At 39.8% G+C, this 17581-nt stretch overlaps 1 protein-coding gene across 8 annotated transcripts in view; it reads left to right on the top strand.

Annotated features, from left to right (window-relative positions):
• ERC2 (ELKS/RAB6-interacting/CAST family member 2) overlaps positions 1 to 17581 on the top strand; it is a 932553-nt gene that overhangs the window by 498574 nt on the left and 416398 nt on the right. For all 8 annotated transcript variants that reach the window (XM_059161221.1, XM_059161225.1, XM_059161223.1 and 5 more), the window contains one exon: positions 7825 to 7960. In XM_059161221.1, coding sequence (XP_059017204.1) covers positions 7825 to 7960 — 136 coding nt within the window. The remainder of the gene's footprint in view (positions 1 to 7824; positions 7961 to 17581) is intronic.

Raw genomic sequence — 17581 nt, 5'->3', positions numbered from 1 at the left:
GGCGTCCTCAGGATGGTAGGACTTTGTATATTGAGGGTGTAAATGAAAGGCCAGTGTGGCTGGGAGTAGCAGGATGAGATAAGACTTTGAGAGGCAAGAGGTAGACCTGATAGGAGTCATGGGAAGAAGCATGCATGGCCTTTTCCACATGGAATAGATATCCAGTGAGAAGTTTTAAGCAGGAGAGAAATATGATCCCGTTTGTGTACCAGGCACTCTGTCCCCTGTCCTGTGGAGAATGAATTAAATGGACCAGTTGGAGCTGGCATCCTCGCCCAACTTTGAGGTGATGGTAGCTTGGGCCAAGGAGGATGTGGTTGGAAGTTGTTCCTTCAGTCTTGTCAATACCTCCAGATTGGACCCTGTGATGGCAGTAATACCTGTCTGGTGATAGAATAGCTAATAATTAAAAATGCAAATATATGAATCATTACAAGTTGCGGAGCAGTCAGTCGAGGAGGTGCATGGAGTGTGGTCATAGCAGTTTTGGTTAGAGGGGATTTTGTTGGATTTGATGCCCAGAAAAGTCCCTCTGCAGAGACGACATTTAAGCTGAGACTTGAACCATCATTCAGACATGTAGGAGGAGTGGTGGCTCTGAGATGAAAGACAGGTGGGGGGCAGACAGAGAGGACTGCACATGTCTGTGCCCTCTAGTGGAAAGCAGCTAGCATTATTTGGAACTGAAAGAAGACTGGATTCTGGATTCTGGGGCTAAAGGTGAAAATGGTTTGGGAGGGCGCTGCTGAGATCCATAGATGTGTGATTTGGTTCTCTGGGAAATGGAAACCACTGGAGGATTCGAGGGCATGACCTCACTTGTTCTGAAACACTCACTCTTGCTGCTGGGTGGAGAGTGACTTAAAAGGGACACAAGAGCAGAAGCAGGAGACTGGTGAGGAGAGAGGAGCGTCATGGTTTAGGGCAGAAAATGATGGTGACTTGAAGTGCTGTGGTAGCAGGAGTGATGGAGAGAAGGGGTCTGCTCACTCTGTTTCCCTATCTGCATTTCTGCACAGTCAGCTCTCAGCCAGGCATCAAAATACCATGGGATAGATGGAGTCATGGTATACTGAAGTAGAGAATGTTTGTGAGGCAGGTCAAGATGGCAGGGGATCCTGCGTTGGGTTTTCCTGATGGTGAATCTGCTGCCAACTCTGACCATATGGACTGGGAGGCCTGAATATACTGTCCAGTCTACAGTGAGAGGAATCTAGAGCATCACAGTACATTTATTGTTTGACATTGAGGAAAAATAGTCATTCTTGGGCTACCATTCATAGACAGACAGACCTATATGACCAGTCTGTGCTCTCTGGGTCACCAGACCTACATGAGAGGCCAACATATAAAAAGTTTATTTGATGATTAGTAAATGGGAGCCAGACTTGTTAGTTATGTGACCCTTGTGACTGTGTATGATCTGCTAGCCAGGAAGAGTGTTTTGTTATTAGGTGCCTCTGGATTGAACATCAAGTCCTGAAGAGGGTGAAAAAAGAGGCCGGCCTTTTCCCATTTCCCTTTGAGTTTCCTGTGGGTGTGTGCCAGTCCTACCAAAAGCATCTGAGGAGGACAGGGGACATCAGAGAGCACCTGACTTTCTCCTTGGGGTCTTCTATAGGAGACCCCCACCATCTACTCTCTTCAACATAGCCCCTCAGCTCTTGGGTTCCACTTATAGTTAGGGTGATGCTCTATTGTTGTCTGGGGGAGGAGATTCTTCAGGGCCAGAATAATGGAGAAGAGTTGAAGGAAGCCAGCTCTTTAGAACTTCTCCAGAGTGCACTATCTACAAGTAAAACAAACCCTTTTCTTGTGATTGTGACTACCTTCTGCTGTGTGACCTGCTTCGTAGGGTTTCCCAGCTTGGGCGGGAAAGTCAACAGTGAAGGGTGCATGTGTAACAGGAGGGTGCATATGGCCTCTAGAAGAGGGTTTGGGTTGGGGGAATTTAGTCCTAAGTCATGTTGGAGCTAAGTCCTAAGACCTTGGCCCTACTTGTTGCTCTTTGCCAGGAGGAGAGATGCTTTCAAGTAGGCACGGCTGGCCAGATCCTGACCCTTTTTCTTGCAGGAAGGAGTATTGTGGTCGTGACACTTAGCACATCTTTATGTGCTCTAAAAGTATCCTTAGAATAGTTAATATGTCTTTCTAAAATTTATAGGTATGCTGGAATACTGAATGGTATTTACAAGCTTTAAAAAAGTGGAATCGTTTCAGTGGTTAGAAGTAAAAGCCTTTATTATCAGAAATTCTGCATGCAATACTCATTGTCAGCTCCCATTGTGTGTGTGTGGCCCATCTACTTGTGCAGTCACTTTAGGATCCCAGCTCACTTACCCATTCTTGTCGTGACCTTCCTGCAACACTTCCCATTAGTATCCTAATGCCTTCCAGGAATGCAACTCATCTTATTACTAAGGAAAGCATACTGGAAGCTAAAAGTATGACACAAAGGGTTTGATAATGCATTCCAAAGTCCATTGTTTGAGGCATTTTGAATACCTGCCATTCTGGTGTGGGAAGCAAGACAGTAAATATGTATTCATAACATTACACAACACATGATCATATTTATATTGCAAGCTAAGAGTGAAACAGAGAGGGAACATGCTGGAATCTGTTCTAAGCATTTTACCTGTACTAACCTATCAACTCTTCACAGTAACACTATGAGTTATATACAATTATTTCCATTTTATATATGAAGAAGCTAAGTTGCTGAGAGGTTAAGAAACTCACCCATGGTCACATGGCTAGAGGGTGATGGACTTCTGATGAGAGCCCAGGAAGCCTGGCTCCAGAGTTTATGCCACTAGCTCCTGCTCCTGGTTCCTGGAAGATTCTTAAAACCCAGAATTGTTTTCCAGGAGGGTTATGCCATTTTACACTCAGTTATACTTACATCTGGTTATATAACCAAGAAATATGAAACATATGTCCACAAAAAAATTAATACAAGAATGTTCATTGTAACTTTATTCTTTTTATAGTTTTATTTTATTTGAATTCAATAAATTAACATCTAGTGTATTATTAGTTTCAGAGGTAGATTTCAGGGACTCATCAGTTGCATGTAACACCCAGTGCTTATTGCATCACGTGCTGTACTTAACACCCATCACCCAGTTACCCTGCTTCCCCATCCATCTCTCCTCCATCAACCCTCAGTTTGTTTCTCATAGTTAAGGGCTTCTTATGGCTTATCTCCCTCTCCGATTTTGTCTTATATTGCAACCTTATTCTTAACAGTAAAAAAAAAAAAAAACTGTAAACAGTCCAAATATTCATTCAACAAGGGAATGGCTAAACAAGCTGTAGTATATTCATATAATGGAATACCACTTGATTTCAGCAAAAAAAGGAGTTTAGGGACAATATGAATGAGTCTCAAAAACTTTATGCTGAGTCAAAGAAGTCAAACACAAAAGGGCATTTACTGTATAATTCCATGTATACAAATTTCAAGAACAGACAAATGCATGCAGATAAAAGTTGGGATAGCATTTTCTTCCAGTCTGGGGACAGGGACATGCGGCTGGACGATGGCAATGTTCTATATTTTGATTGGTCAAAAATAATTGAGTTTTACACTTAATATCTGTGCATTTTCTTATACATATTTATGCCTCACTTGCACACACATACACACACAAATGCATACAGTAACACATGAAAACACCCCCTTTTTCCCTGATCTATTCCCTTCCTCAGTGTGGTAACCACTGTTTACAGACTGGTGTGGAGTTTCCATCAGTTTTCATTTCAGTGGATGTGTGTATATATACATCCAAATAGGTTTTTATATTTTAACATAAATAAGATCAGACTATATGGATTATTCTGCTACCTGCTTTCATTTTTGATTAGTGATATGTCTTGAAGGGTTTTCCATGTCCATACTTAAGTTTTGTCTTAATTTTTTAGGTTAGCTTGGAGTTCCAGAGTATGAATACACTTGATTTCTTCAGCCATTCTCCTGCTTGACAATTTGGCAATTTTCTGTTTTCACTTTGACAGTGCTAGAATGAAAATTTTATACATAAATATTTGTGCATTTGTGCAAGCATTTTTGTAGACTACTTTCCTAGAAGTGGGTTTGCTTGGGCAAGAGGTATGGACATTTTGGTGGATACTGCCAAATTGGTTTATAATTTTGCAACCAATTTTTGTCAATTATACTCTTTCTAACCACATATGACAGAGCTAGATTCTGGCCTTCTCTTTAACAATAGACATTATGAATCTTTTAATGTTTTTGAGAGCACATAGGTTAAAAAAATGGTATCCTTTTCTGCTGAGATTTAAAAAAAGAGAAGTTTTTATTTTCTTCTTTATGTAAAATATACACTTGCATGTATGTACTTCCTGCTCCACACTCCTTCCCACCTCTGTAATTCTGGAGGCCTCAAAGCCTGATACTTTTTCACCAGCAAGTTAGGGAATACTTCCTAATTTTAATTTTAATTTGATGGACTGTTCTAGTGAAGATTAGGATTCTGTCCTCTCTGACATTCTTTCTTAATGTAGTAGCCATAGTTGTTAATCTTGATATGTATTGGAATTTTTTTTTTTAATTTAATCCAAGCTCCTTAGTGATGGTTGAATTTTGAAAAGTGACATGACTTACTTTATGAAACTCGTCAGTCTAAGCTGAATGATGAAAACTGATCCTACCACTGGACTCTCTAACTCATCTCCATTTGCCCCTCCTCCATAATGGCTTTCTTAATAATTTGCATATTGAATATATTTGTAGTGGTGTTTCCCTGAAGAAAAAGTGCCATCCCAAGGAGACTTTATTTCGGAACATGGAGCAGGTCAGTTTCTGGCAGAGCTTTGGAATCTGAGTTGCCTAGTAGGTGGGAATTTGGGAAGAGGCTATCAGTGATAATTCTCCTCTGAGACAGTATTGCCAGAGGGCTTTGCATTCTGCACCCCCAGGGGTTCTGCCTTGCTGAGTTTAGCACAATTGAGAGCTGGACTGAGCTTGCATGAAATGCAGGGAGTGATAGGTCACTGACAGATTTTATTCTTGGAGATGCTGTAATTACTACTAGCAAAAATCACAATGGTCATTCCTTCAAGAAGTGTCTAGTGAGCTTCTGCGGGGGTGGGGGGGACTTTTTCTTCACCAGGAAATCTTGTATTTTAAAATTTCATGACTTCTGTACCTGCCTCTCTCTCTCTTCCTACCTCATAAATTGCTGTTTCAGCTTATGCTTCAGGTAGCCCTGGGGCTTCTCTGAGGGGTACCTGAGAGAGTGTCTAGAGGTGAGGCTCGGCTTCCCTATCTCCCCCACCCATTGTCTTTTTCCTACCTCTGCCAGTGCTATACTTCTCCTTTTTTGGTTTTCATGTAAGTTTTTACTAGAAGAAAGAGTTCTGCTGCTAGAAATATATTTGAAAGCCATAGCACTCCTGCAAAGGAGTGTGTATATATAGGTATCTGTTGATATTCTTGTGTACAAAGACAAGATGATTATTTTCATCACCTTGCTCTGTATCCACCTAATTGGCAAAATCCTGAACAGTGCCATTCAAAACTCAGCTTTTCTTTTCCAATCACTAGTGTCCTACTTCAGGCTGCATTTGAAGGAATGATTGGAGAAAATGGAGAATAGGCCTCCATCATAATGTCCAAACTTCAGTTATCCATTATTCTTAGTCGCTCATTTATAATTCAGAGAAGCTTTAAAGGATGCATGGATTTGGAAGTTTATTTTTTAAATTTCGGATTGAAAAATACTGCAGTATCCCTGAAAGTAAGATCTATGTATTTTCAGACTGCTTTGGGAGAGTTCTTTATGCAAATGATATTTGCAACAATAATCTTTTTTTTTTTTTTTCAGTGGTACTTGGGAACAAAACGTTTTAGCAGTTGGTTTTATTTAAGTGTGTGCTTCAAAGTTATAAAAAGTATTTCTTTATAAAAAGTGTCCTCTACTTATACAATCTCATTAATAGCACTGACCTCTCCATCATATCCTATTACTGGACATGGACCTTATTTCCTGAGCTGAGAAATGTGCTTGCCTCGGGTTAGTATGAGTTTTAGAAATACTATATCCTTGTTTAGTTAGGAAGCAAGAGGTTGTTCTCAACATCTTTGTAGGAACCAAAAGATAATTTTCTAAAAGAAGATTAGCATGTAGACTTGAGTTGATAGTTTCAGATGTGGATATATACTGTATTGGGTAAAAAAGAGGAAATGTCGGATAAAAATTATCCAATCCAAATGTTGACCAAGTAGATGGCTGTTCTCTCTCACCACAATCCTCATAATAAATGTCACCAGAAATTGTTAAATCACTGCTTCAGCCAGTACTGTAAGTTTTCATAAGGACCAAAATGTTCAGAATATTTTCATCAGCAGGATTTCTTTTAGAAGATCATTCAGCTTAATAAGTTCTTTCGACGTTCATTTTCTTGGAGTGAGAGGGAGTAGGGGACTATATAATTTTATGAGGACAACAAATAAACATTTCTTCTTAAGCATGGCTTTCATTTGATTAGTAATTGTTTTAATTTGACATGTTTGCTGTGTATCATGTAGTTCTCATCTCGTGCACATTTCCTTGAGAACAGTGATTTTCTCTTGCTTTGGGAGTCAGAGCCTAGTGACAGAGGCTGACTTAGGAATGCCTGGGGATTGGGGGCGGGGGAGAGTTCGAAGGATCCCAGAAGATTCTGTTTTGTGGCCCTCCTCTTTTGGAATCATGCTCCCAAGCCCTCTGTACTGCCCTCCTGCCTCCTCACGTGTGAGATTAGATTTATACCAGCTGCCATGGACATGGTTGCCTAAATCTGTGGAATGTTTTGCTAAACGCTGCTGGTGAAATAGTCCACATTAAACCTAGAACTCCTCCTCCCACTCTTTTAACCCATCCTTTGTCCTTAGTCTTTTACTCACTTGATCACTTTATGATTTTGCACTTTGACATCCTATAGATTCATTAAGAACTTTTATTCCAAGCACCAGGGCTTTACATAACACGATGATTAGCCAAAGTGTTATTCTGTTTGAGCTAAGTGATGACAATGTATTTGATTGGAGCCTTGTAATTGTTATTTTAAAATCAAAGTAATGGATTATGATCTCAGAATGGGAACATGATCCAAAAGAATAATAATAATTAGATGAGCAACCACTTAGAAGAAAATAAATGCCCCGTCACAGACCAGGGGCCCTGTGTTCCCTGAGTACTGCTTACCTTTGCAATCCCAAGTTCCCAGGGAGAGTGGGTTCTTATCCCCCTTGCCCTGGGCTAGCCTCACTGCAGCCTTCCAGTTCCTAGAAGTAGTTGGTCCCTTCTTGCCTGGGGAATTTCACTTGCTGCTCCTTCCACTTGGGGAGCACCTCCACTGGTGATTTCTTGGCTGGTCACTTGGAGTGTTTCCCACTGTCTTGCCTCCTTAGGGAGGTTTCCTGGCCACAGTACCTAAAGTCATCTTCCTGTCCCATGTCTGTCCACACATACAATGCACATCATCATCTGTCACAGCATGTGATTTATTTCCTTTCCTTTAGGAAACCTAAGTTGTGTCTCCTTGATACTGGTCTGTCACTCCCACTGGACTTCAAGCTCCATGAGTTGGGTGAAGACTATACATGTCTCATTCACCATGGCAGCCCCAGTGCCATCTTGGCACTTGGCTTTAAGTGGGTGCTCAATACATACTTGTGGTTGAATTAATGGAATATACTGACGTTCCAATTTTTTCTGAATCCATATCAATATATTCTATCTGTAGTAATTCTGTTGTGATAACTTATGATCTTCCAGTGGTTGAATTTAACCACACTCTGCTGACTTTTCTCAGGCATATGAAGGATCAGAATAAGAAGGTGGCCAACCTCAAGCACAACCAACAGTTGGAAAAGAAGAAAAATGCCCAATTACTGGAAGAAGTCCGCAGGCGAGAAGATAGCATGGCTGACAACTCACAACACTTGCAGGTGAGCTCAGGCTTCTCCTCTTAAAACCTAAATAATTGAAGATTGACTGTCTCTGACATATACCCATTGCTGTGGAAAAATAAGAACAAAAATGGGGGACTTGCCTTAGCTTTGAGTCCAGTAGTAGCAGTGTGCTCCCAGAGAACCCAATAGGTCTTTATAGCTGTGGAATGGTGCCCAATAAGAGCTGATTATGGTGGAAACTATAATACTGCACAGTCTGTTGGTTTCTATACCTCGCTTTAAAAGGTAAGGGCTTCGTTTATATAGTTGGCAAGAAGCTCAAAACATAGAAATGTCCTCCTTTTAGAATTATATTTCAGTAGTTTTGGTGTTAGTAGAAGGGAAATGTATGTATATTATCACAGAAGGTATTTGAAAAAGGATGCATTAAGTTGATCTCAGTTTACAAAACTGGTTTTGTTTTGTTCAAAACTCTGAGGCTCTCAGACAGATCATTATTCTGTCTTCCCTGTGTAATATAGTTATCTCTGAATGGACAGCCCTATCTTAGAAACCAACTGGCTGACTGAAAACACCAATTTTTCCTCATTAACCATCCCTATTTTTGGCAAAGGAGCTCTCCTCATGTGCTCAATAAAACATTCAAGCTAAAACAGGGCATTTGCTTTGAAGTTCCTTTATTTATTCCAGTGTGCCTTTAAACAGAACAGTTCAAGTTCAACTTGGCCGGAGTTCATGTTAAATTTTGCTTATTAATTAGTGTCTTTCTCCAGTTATATATTAGGTTTCCTCCTTGGAGATAGAAGGAGTTAGATAGTTTCAGTATGAATTCAGTTCATCTTTTTAATTGACCAAAAGGGAAATAAATAATTATTCTAGAGTAGGAAATGCAAGGAAATGTCTTGCACAGAGCTTGGCACATGGAGGTTACTTAGTCAATATTAGTTTTTTTTTCTCTGTGTCCTAGAGGTACCTTAATGGTTTCAATCAAGGCCATTTGCACGGATGGTTGGTTTGGTTAGAACAATAGTAGCATCAGGTCCTTTGTTCAGGCTTGGGAACACCTGAGCATGGACTGGTAGCTTATTCAAATCCACAGCTTTCTCAATATTCTTGTCCCAGGATTTGGGTCTTAGTTTTCCCACCAATCATACAACATATTAGATTGGAGCCTGGAGACTGAGATCACAAGAACTAAAACCTATAGAACATTTTATTGCTTTGCCAGGCAAATATTCTTATTTGTTCCTCACCACAGTGTTGGTGATTTTACATTTGGTAAACTGGATCAGCCTTCGAGAAACTAATGTAGAGGAATAATCACTGTAGTAGTTATCATTTACTGAACTTTTCAGTATAGTAGGTGCTATGTAACTTACAGCACCTATTTAATTCTTTTTTTAAAAAAAGATTTCATTTATTTGAGAGAGAGAGCAGAGCAAGTGAGAAAGAGCACAAGCAGGAGAGGGAGAAGCAGACTTCTGCTGAGAGGGAGCCCGAGGTGGGACTCGATCTCAGGACCCCAGTATCATGACGTGAGCAGAAAGGCAGATGCTTAACTGACTGAACCACCCAGGTGCTCCAGCACCTATTTAATTCTTAAGAGCTGGATTAGTTGGGACCTTTAGTTCTAACTGATAGGAACACAAGTCAATCTGAAGTAAGCAAGAAAGGAATCAATTAACTGAAAAGGCCAGGTGGACTGCAGGCTACACTCAGATATTCCCACACTGGCGTCAGGAATCTGTCTCCATCCTACTATAGGTGTGCTCGGCTCTTTGTTGCTTTGATTCTTAAGAGAGCTGTCCACAGTGATGCCAGTCATGGCCACCAGCAGCCAGCCTCCAATGTGAGTATAGTCATGCTCAGAGAGGAGAAACGTTCTTTCTTAGTGATTCTAGCAAAAGTTCAAACTGAAAGAAGGGGTATATTGGCCAGGCCAGGGTGTGATCACCTGGAGCCTAGGGGACACAGGTTAGCCACACCCAAATCCTATGGGCTGAAGGTGGGAACTGGTGACCTCACACAAGAAAGAAAGGAGTGTGTTACTAGAAGGTGTGCTGCACAGTAAATCCGTAGAGATCCACTACAGCCATCTTATGGGATAGATAACCTGTTATCCCATTTGATGTATGAGAAGAAGGAGGCTCTGAGAGGTTCCATAACTTGCCCCAAATTACTTAACTAGTAAGTGGCAGAGCCAGGACTCAAAAACTTATTTCTGACCATCTGTAGATGGTGATGAGAGTTCGGAAACAGAGTTCTAAGAGGGTGACAAGAAAACTGTGGAGTGGCAGAGAGTCTTCATGGAGCAGGTGGGATTAGAGCTGACCTGGGAGGGACACAGCCAGAGGGAAGGCACTCCAGGCAAGAGAACTGTCAACAAAGGTATAGAGTCTGCATAGAGCAAGCTACAGGAGGGCACAGAACATAACAGACTAATTGACTGTGGTGTCAGTGTTTGGTGAGGTTAGTGTTACCATCTTTCTTTAACTGACTCTGGGGCTTGAATGCCCAGAATTCTTTCCAAGCCTCAGAATTTACTCACTAAATATCCTTGGGCAAGTGACTTACTCTTCCTCATTTCAGTTTCCTCATCTATAATATGGGAATAATAATAATTGCATCTACTTCAGAGTTGCTCTGAGGATTAAAGAGTCAATGCATATAAAGAATTTAGAATTATACTTGGCACAAGCTATGCTCACAAGTATTCATGATTAATTGTTATTATGATAACAAAGAAAAGGTAAAAGGAACATTTTGTGAAATTTTTGTCTATGATACACATGTGCATTTATACAGTTCTACTCTTGATATGTTCTGAGCATCAGACTTGCTGTCTTTTCTATATATAGTCATTTCTTTTCTAAGGACACATCTAGTTATGGAAATTAATGTCTTGCTTTGACTCATGAACTTTTGCATAGCAATATTTTTATAAGGGGCCTCTTGATAACTACCTCATAGACCTATTCATAAAAGATAGCATGGTCTGGAATTGCTTAGTTGCATTCCTGACCACCCCAAATAAAGGATAGCATTTGAAATGCAATAAAAACTAATCACGATTAATTTTGATGAAAATGTCTTTGGTTAAGCATTTGAAATGCAATAAAAACTAATCACGATTAATTTTGATGAAAATGTCTTTGGTTAAGGTTAATAGAGAGTGAAACTCCCACTTTCTTGGATTGTTAAGCAGATGTACTCAGATGCAGTAATTACTGCCTTCTGAAGACAGAACTATACTTTCTCAGGGCATTTGCTTTTTTAATATCACTGTTGTTTTAAGTATTTCCTGTTTATGAGTTAGCTTCTTCAGCCTTTTAATAAATATCTGTCAACTGGGATCCAGTTTGGTTGTTTGGAAAGTTGGTTGATTAGTTAGTAGTTGTGGGATTGGTTAGTAGTTATAGTTAGTAGTTGTTAGTAGTAGGATTGGCACCTACTAAATTTGGTTCATTCTATTCTAGTTTTTTGTAAGGGTTGGACATGCTGACTTAATGATTTTGATCAACCAAATAACTATCATATCAAAAAAAATTTCAGGTATAGTATTTTCTGCAACAATAATAGCTGTTGGATGAGGTTCCAAAGGAGAAATTGAAGAGATTCAACTAGTTATGAAAATTGGAGACAAAGTTGAATGAATGTATTCAAACCAGGACATAACAGCAACAGGCAAAAACTGGGCTATTTCAGTCCAGTCTGGATATGCAATCATGCTAAGAAACATTTCACAAACCCAACCTTCTTTAGTTCTTAGGTTTATAGTTTTATGGAAGGAATTGCAAACTCAGATGCATCCAGGGTCTAGGCTATTAGAGTAAATAGGAAACAGGTTTTCATGTAAGAAAAAATTATGATGTTTCATTCTTTCAGCGTGTCTTAATTTAAATTTTTGGTAGAGATGTATCAGTTAGCAATTGCCATAATAATGCTCTGTAGCAAATCATCCCAAAGCTCAGTGACTTTAAAGCATCAATAGTTATTGTCACAGATTTTTCAGATTGACCAAGTGGCTCTGCTTCTCTAGAGTGGGCTTAAGTGGGCATTTCTGTTTCTCACTGCAGGTCTTTGGGTGGCTGGGGCAGTCCCATTCTACAAATGTTTATCCCGAGACTCAGCCTGAAGGGGGTCAGTGCCACTGGGGCAACTCTTCTGATGACAGTAGCAGGGCACGAGAGAGTAAGCAGAAACTCTCAAGGTCTCAGACAACCTAGACCTAAACTGACGCTGTGATTTTCACACCATGGCCCCACCACTCGCCAAAGCAAGGCACATGGGTGAGCAAATTAATGGGGATTAGGGAAGTATACTCTACCCATGAAGAGACCATTTTAAAGGGAGGAAGTACAAGGAAGGATAAGGACTGGAGACCAGTCATTGAAACTATCAAAAGGGACAACATTTGGAGAAACATTTCTCTACATAAGAAAAAACAGTAACATAAACATAATGAAAAGTTACAGCTACAGGGGCGTTACTATATGGATCTGATAGAGGGTGGTAGGGACTGTGAGGAACCCAAGGACCCAAGGCTCATCAAAGGGATTGAGACCACTAAGCTTTGACTGAATGCTGCCAGAAAGGTGAGCCTAGGGTTGAGGGGCCATCTGATTGCCATGAAATATACATTTTTTAATGTGAAATCTATAGATTTGGTGCATTTTTAAAAAACACTCTGGATCTAGTGAAACATATGGACAGATGAATTGACCATTGGCTTGTAGCCTCTACTGTGCATCCCTGTACTCTGGTCCCACTGGTTTCACATGATGTAAGTAAAGAGACTAGCACCCTGGCTAGCTCAACTTGATCCATTCAAGAGAGCAGTTTAATGTAATTGTCCTGAGTCCTTTTTTTGTCTGAAAATACCTCGAATACCTTGAATTATTATTCCTCAGAGGAAATGCTCACAATCTATAAGAATAAAGAATTTCTTGAATTAACTTCTTGCATCATACTTTGGAGAATTTGGCAAGGAGAGCAGGAAGGGAAAGATCAAGAACCATGGAGCTAAACTGTCCAGTTTTCAAATATTGGCCCTTAGTATTATTAGCTCATGATTTCAGTAAGGTAGGGAACCTCTCTGACTCTCACTATTTTTTCATCTATAAGAAGGAATTACCATCTCTATTGCCTTGAGAGTGTTGAATAAGATGAGCTTTATGAAAGGGCCTTCTGCTATACCTGATCTATGTGGGGTTCAGTTACTAGAGCTTTCCTCCAGAGAGACTGATAATGAGCATTTAACCATAGAAGACAGTGACCATGGGGAGTATCGTCCAACAATTCCTTTGCAACTATTTTATACTGATGAGTAATACAGATACAGAGCACACACCAGTAAATGAAAGTTTCCAATAAAGCATTAAACAACATATTGGGCAATAAGGAGGAAAAAGTAAAACATTTTTCAAGTTTATGTTGAATTGTGTGTGAAAGGTAAATGTAAAAGATCATGTTTTTTTGTATAATTCTATAGAACTATTCCCCACGACACAGATTATGGAGGATGATATTTATGTCTGGCCTTGGGGCTTTGGGCTTCTGTGTGTCCCATTAGAGACTGCATGGGGATTTTTCAACAAGGTGTCTTTCCGGAGATTCACACTAAATCGTCATTACCAGAATGGGATGCTTTCCCACTCCCAACCCCCAACCTCCAGTTATTTCTTGCTGCGTAAATATGCCAATTTGAAATCCCATTGGACATCGTTGTAGATTTTGGCTGCATTTTTCCCTGTGCAGTTATCGAGTTAATGAACTAACATTCTAAGAAATGCACAAGCCAATATTTTATGCTCTTTTTCTGTTGTATGTCTGCAGAATTCTCTTCAATTTATTGCCTGAAAACTAAAGTCTGTTCTTGTGTGCTTCCGTTTCCAAATTATAGGTTCCCAGGGAACTGTAAAGTTTCTTCTCTGCCAGTGGTTAAACCCGAGTGTGATCAGTTTAAAAAGCAAATGAATGTTCCCATTTATTTTTGTCCTTTTAGTATAGTTCTAAAAAATAAGAAAAGCTAGAAAGACCATTTTATTTTTCAATTTGTACAAGTCTATATGTTCATATCTTTTTTCCAAAGGGACTTCCTTTACTTTGTTTCTCCAATTGGAGTTGGAGGCAGCTAACTGAGTAAATGTAACAAACAATATAAACCTCAATATATATACATATATATATATTGCTTTCAGCAAAACATATAGTTCATTATGAAGTTCCTAAGCCTTGATAAGTTGTTTCTTTGCAGAGGGACACGAGTGACCTAAGCAGCAGTTTTTAAGCCTCATATCTCTATGTTCATCTCTCCAAGTCATTGAGTTAAGTTCATTTCTCTTTCAGTTCCCTAAGCTTAAAATTGTTACTCAGACTGTGATCTATGTTCATGTGTTATGGTACACTTCTAAGTACTGCCATTAGAAGAAACCTGACCAGCTGAGTTAAGAGATTCATCATTGTCAAAACACGTTTGTTTAGTACCTGGTTTTTCATGGCTGTTCAGTAGGCACAGTGTAGAGTGATTTAGGGAGGCTCCATTTCAGCCATCTTATTTAACATATGGAAAGATGGGAAAAGTCATCTGAACACAGGTTTAAAAGAAAGATCCACATTTGTTCAAATTTGCTTTAGAATTTATTATGATCTTTTTAACACTGTGAGATGTTTTGTTTGCCTTGCCATTTTCTATGTTGATGGGTAGAGATTAGGATGTTCCATTAAACTGTGAATAAATTCTGTCGTGTTGTTGAAATGTGGATGGAGCTACATCCAACATTTCCAGATTCTGTTCACGGTTTCAGACAACAAGACAACAAGAGCATTGTTTCAGACAACAAGAAATACTCAAGTATTTGCAGGTCTGCAGAGGACACAGAACATTGGAGGGTAGGACTGAGGTTTAGTACAGAAGTGCTTTCTTTCCTTGGGGATTTATGTTGACATTTGTTTTTCTTTCACACTCTCATCCCTCATGAGCCAAAGACGACTTTTTGTTGTAGCAGCTCCCTATAGGCAGTTTCAGAAATTCTTAATTGACAATCAGTTCTGGTAGCCTTGAGTTGAGTCGTTACTCTTTGTAGTAACTCACAGACTGTCAGGGGTGACAAGGCATCCTGCGCAATGTATTTGAGAACTAACCATTTGTTAGAAACATTCCAAGAAGCTAAGTGAAATCGTGTAAATAAAACTGTTGTATGTGGGGTTTTTCTTCTTTCCTTCCAATAAAGTATTACTTGTTTTTCCAAATGTGCCGTAACTCGCATGTTTCTTCTGAGAAACGTCTTCTGCTTTTTCTTGAGGATTTGTGACCTAATCCTCCACTTCATACAGCCCCTCTATACAAACACAATATATTTCTATGGAAAGGAGAGGTTTACCCTTAATCAAGTGTTGCCTAATCTACCTACTAAATTACCCCCTGGAGACAGAGTGAGGTTCATTATTCTTTTCTGAAGGGTTTTCAGGTTTCACTCCATTAGTGGCTCTTAGTCCTCAGCAAAGTGAATGTTTGTTTGTCGAAGGCTGAAGATCCTACAGAATGAAATGTGACATATTTGTCAAATGAAATCATTGTTATTATGGAAGCAGAATCCTGAATGCTCTGAAATGACAAAGCTTGAGGGGATGGAGGATGGAGAAAGAAATCTTGCTGGAGTAATATGGTAATTTTTTGTTCATTTCAAAGGAGATTCCTAAAGAGGATCAGACTAGTTTTTAGATATAATTCCATTTTCTCTTTTTGGTCCCTGAAATATAAATTGATGAGGGAAAGGCAGCGTGCACACCCCTGTGTTCTCTAGTGAGATTTAGAAGTGTTTATCGGCATGCCTCGGCTCTAGGGCAAGAGCAGGGACTTGCTTTGTAGAACCTGCCTTTCCTCTGTTTACTTACTTTCTTTCTTTCTCTCTCTCTCTCTCTTTTTTTTTTTTTTAAAGATTTTACCTATATATTTGAGAGAGAGCACAAGCAGGGGGGAGCATCAGGCAGAGGGAGAGGGAGAAGCAGGCTCCTCACTGAACAGAGAATGCCAAGTGGGACTCCCTCCCAGGACCCTGGGATCATGACCTGAGCCGAAGGCAGATGCTTAACCAACTGAGCCACCAGGCACCCCCTCTGTTTACCTTTAACTCTGACCTTTGGGCTTACTTTGAGGTGAGGCTTGGGCTATAAACTGGAGACATCATTTTAATATGTTTTTAAAAATATACTGCAGATGATCAGGTTAGACAATAACAACAACCACACATTTTAGCTAGAGCATTGGGTGCTTCTCAAAGTGCTTCCATGGGATGATCTTCAGACTGGATCCTCCCATTGACCTTGAGGATTGGGTGAGGCAAGTTTGTGTGTTTTTGTATTATAGATGGGGAAACTGAGCCTCAGACAGTGGTCCATTGACTCATCTGAAATCTTAGGTCTCATTAAAGGCAAAGCTTTGGGGAGGCAAAGCTTTCCTGTGAAGAACAGACTAAAGCTCAGCTTTTGGAAACTGAAAAAATTGCTTCCCCAGGCAAAAGTTTCTGGACCAGAAGTTGTGCTTTAAAAGCCACTGAGAAATCTGACCTTTAGGTTGTGTGCTTGGGAGCATCTGTATGTCTTTCCATTCTACTTTAATCTAGAGTGGTGTGGTATAATTTTCAAAATAGATACAATGAAGGTATTACTGAGGAACCCACACTTTGAAGGCAAGGGGATTGAAAAAAAAAAATAATTCTGATAGCATACCTTACTTTTTTTTCAAAGGTAGAATTCACATGATAACTCATACACATGGACTCTGGAAATCCCTAAAGGGCAGTCATGTTCAACATACATCTAAAGAGCCAGTACAGTTAAACCAGCTCTTCCTGGCCAGGGTAATTATGGCACGTTTACCCTGAGATATGGCTACCAGAGGTTAGCCAGGGGGGCACCTGCAAATCACAGTGCATGTCACCCCAACATCAATAACCTCTTTCTAATGGATGTTGGTATTTCAGCATGTCTCTATGCAAGGTAGAGACCTGGGCATGGTTAATTTTTAAAAAATGTTAACTTTGACTTATGGCTTGTCCAAAGCATTGCTAAGCTGTATATTCAAACACTCCAGATTACGGAAATGACAATCAATGACATGGGCAATGATTTAGTTGGAAATCTTGCAAAAGGAAAATAAAACTATAAAAATCTGTTCCTAGTCATTTAATAGTCTCTTCTGTAATACACATTTGGGAAGTTAGTAATTTGAATTTATGACACTTTTAATTTCATCTCTGGTATTAAACTTTCTCTCTACATCTTATTTATGCTGCCTGGAAAAACCCTGCAAGGTTAAGCAGTCGTAAGTTTTTCTTACTAGAAAGGACCTTAGATTTTATTTAATACAAGCCCCTTGCTTTGCTGATGAGGAAAGGAGGGCCCAGAAAAGACACGTGAACTGCCCAAGTTTCCAGAGGGAGTTATTGGCAGAGGGGAGACCAGATCCCAGGCCTTTTGCCTCCCTGTCCAGTGTGCTTTGTATAGCCCCCTGTTTCCATAAGATATGTCTACTTTCAGTAGGATTTGAACCATTAACCCATAAGCCCCAAGTTTGGGCCTATGCTCTTTCAGCAATGGATATTAGATTGGCCATTTAAGATGACATGAAATGATTCCTCACAATCAACTAAGCTT

Source organism: Mustela lutreola, chromosome 2, assembly GCF_030435805.1.
Source record: "Mustela lutreola isolate mMusLut2 chromosome 2, mMusLut2.pri, whole genome shotgun sequence".
Classification (NCBI taxonomy): Eukaryota; Metazoa; Chordata; class Mammalia; order Carnivora; family Mustelidae; genus Mustela; species Mustela lutreola.
This window is presented reverse-complemented; position numbering and strand designations above follow the sequence as displayed.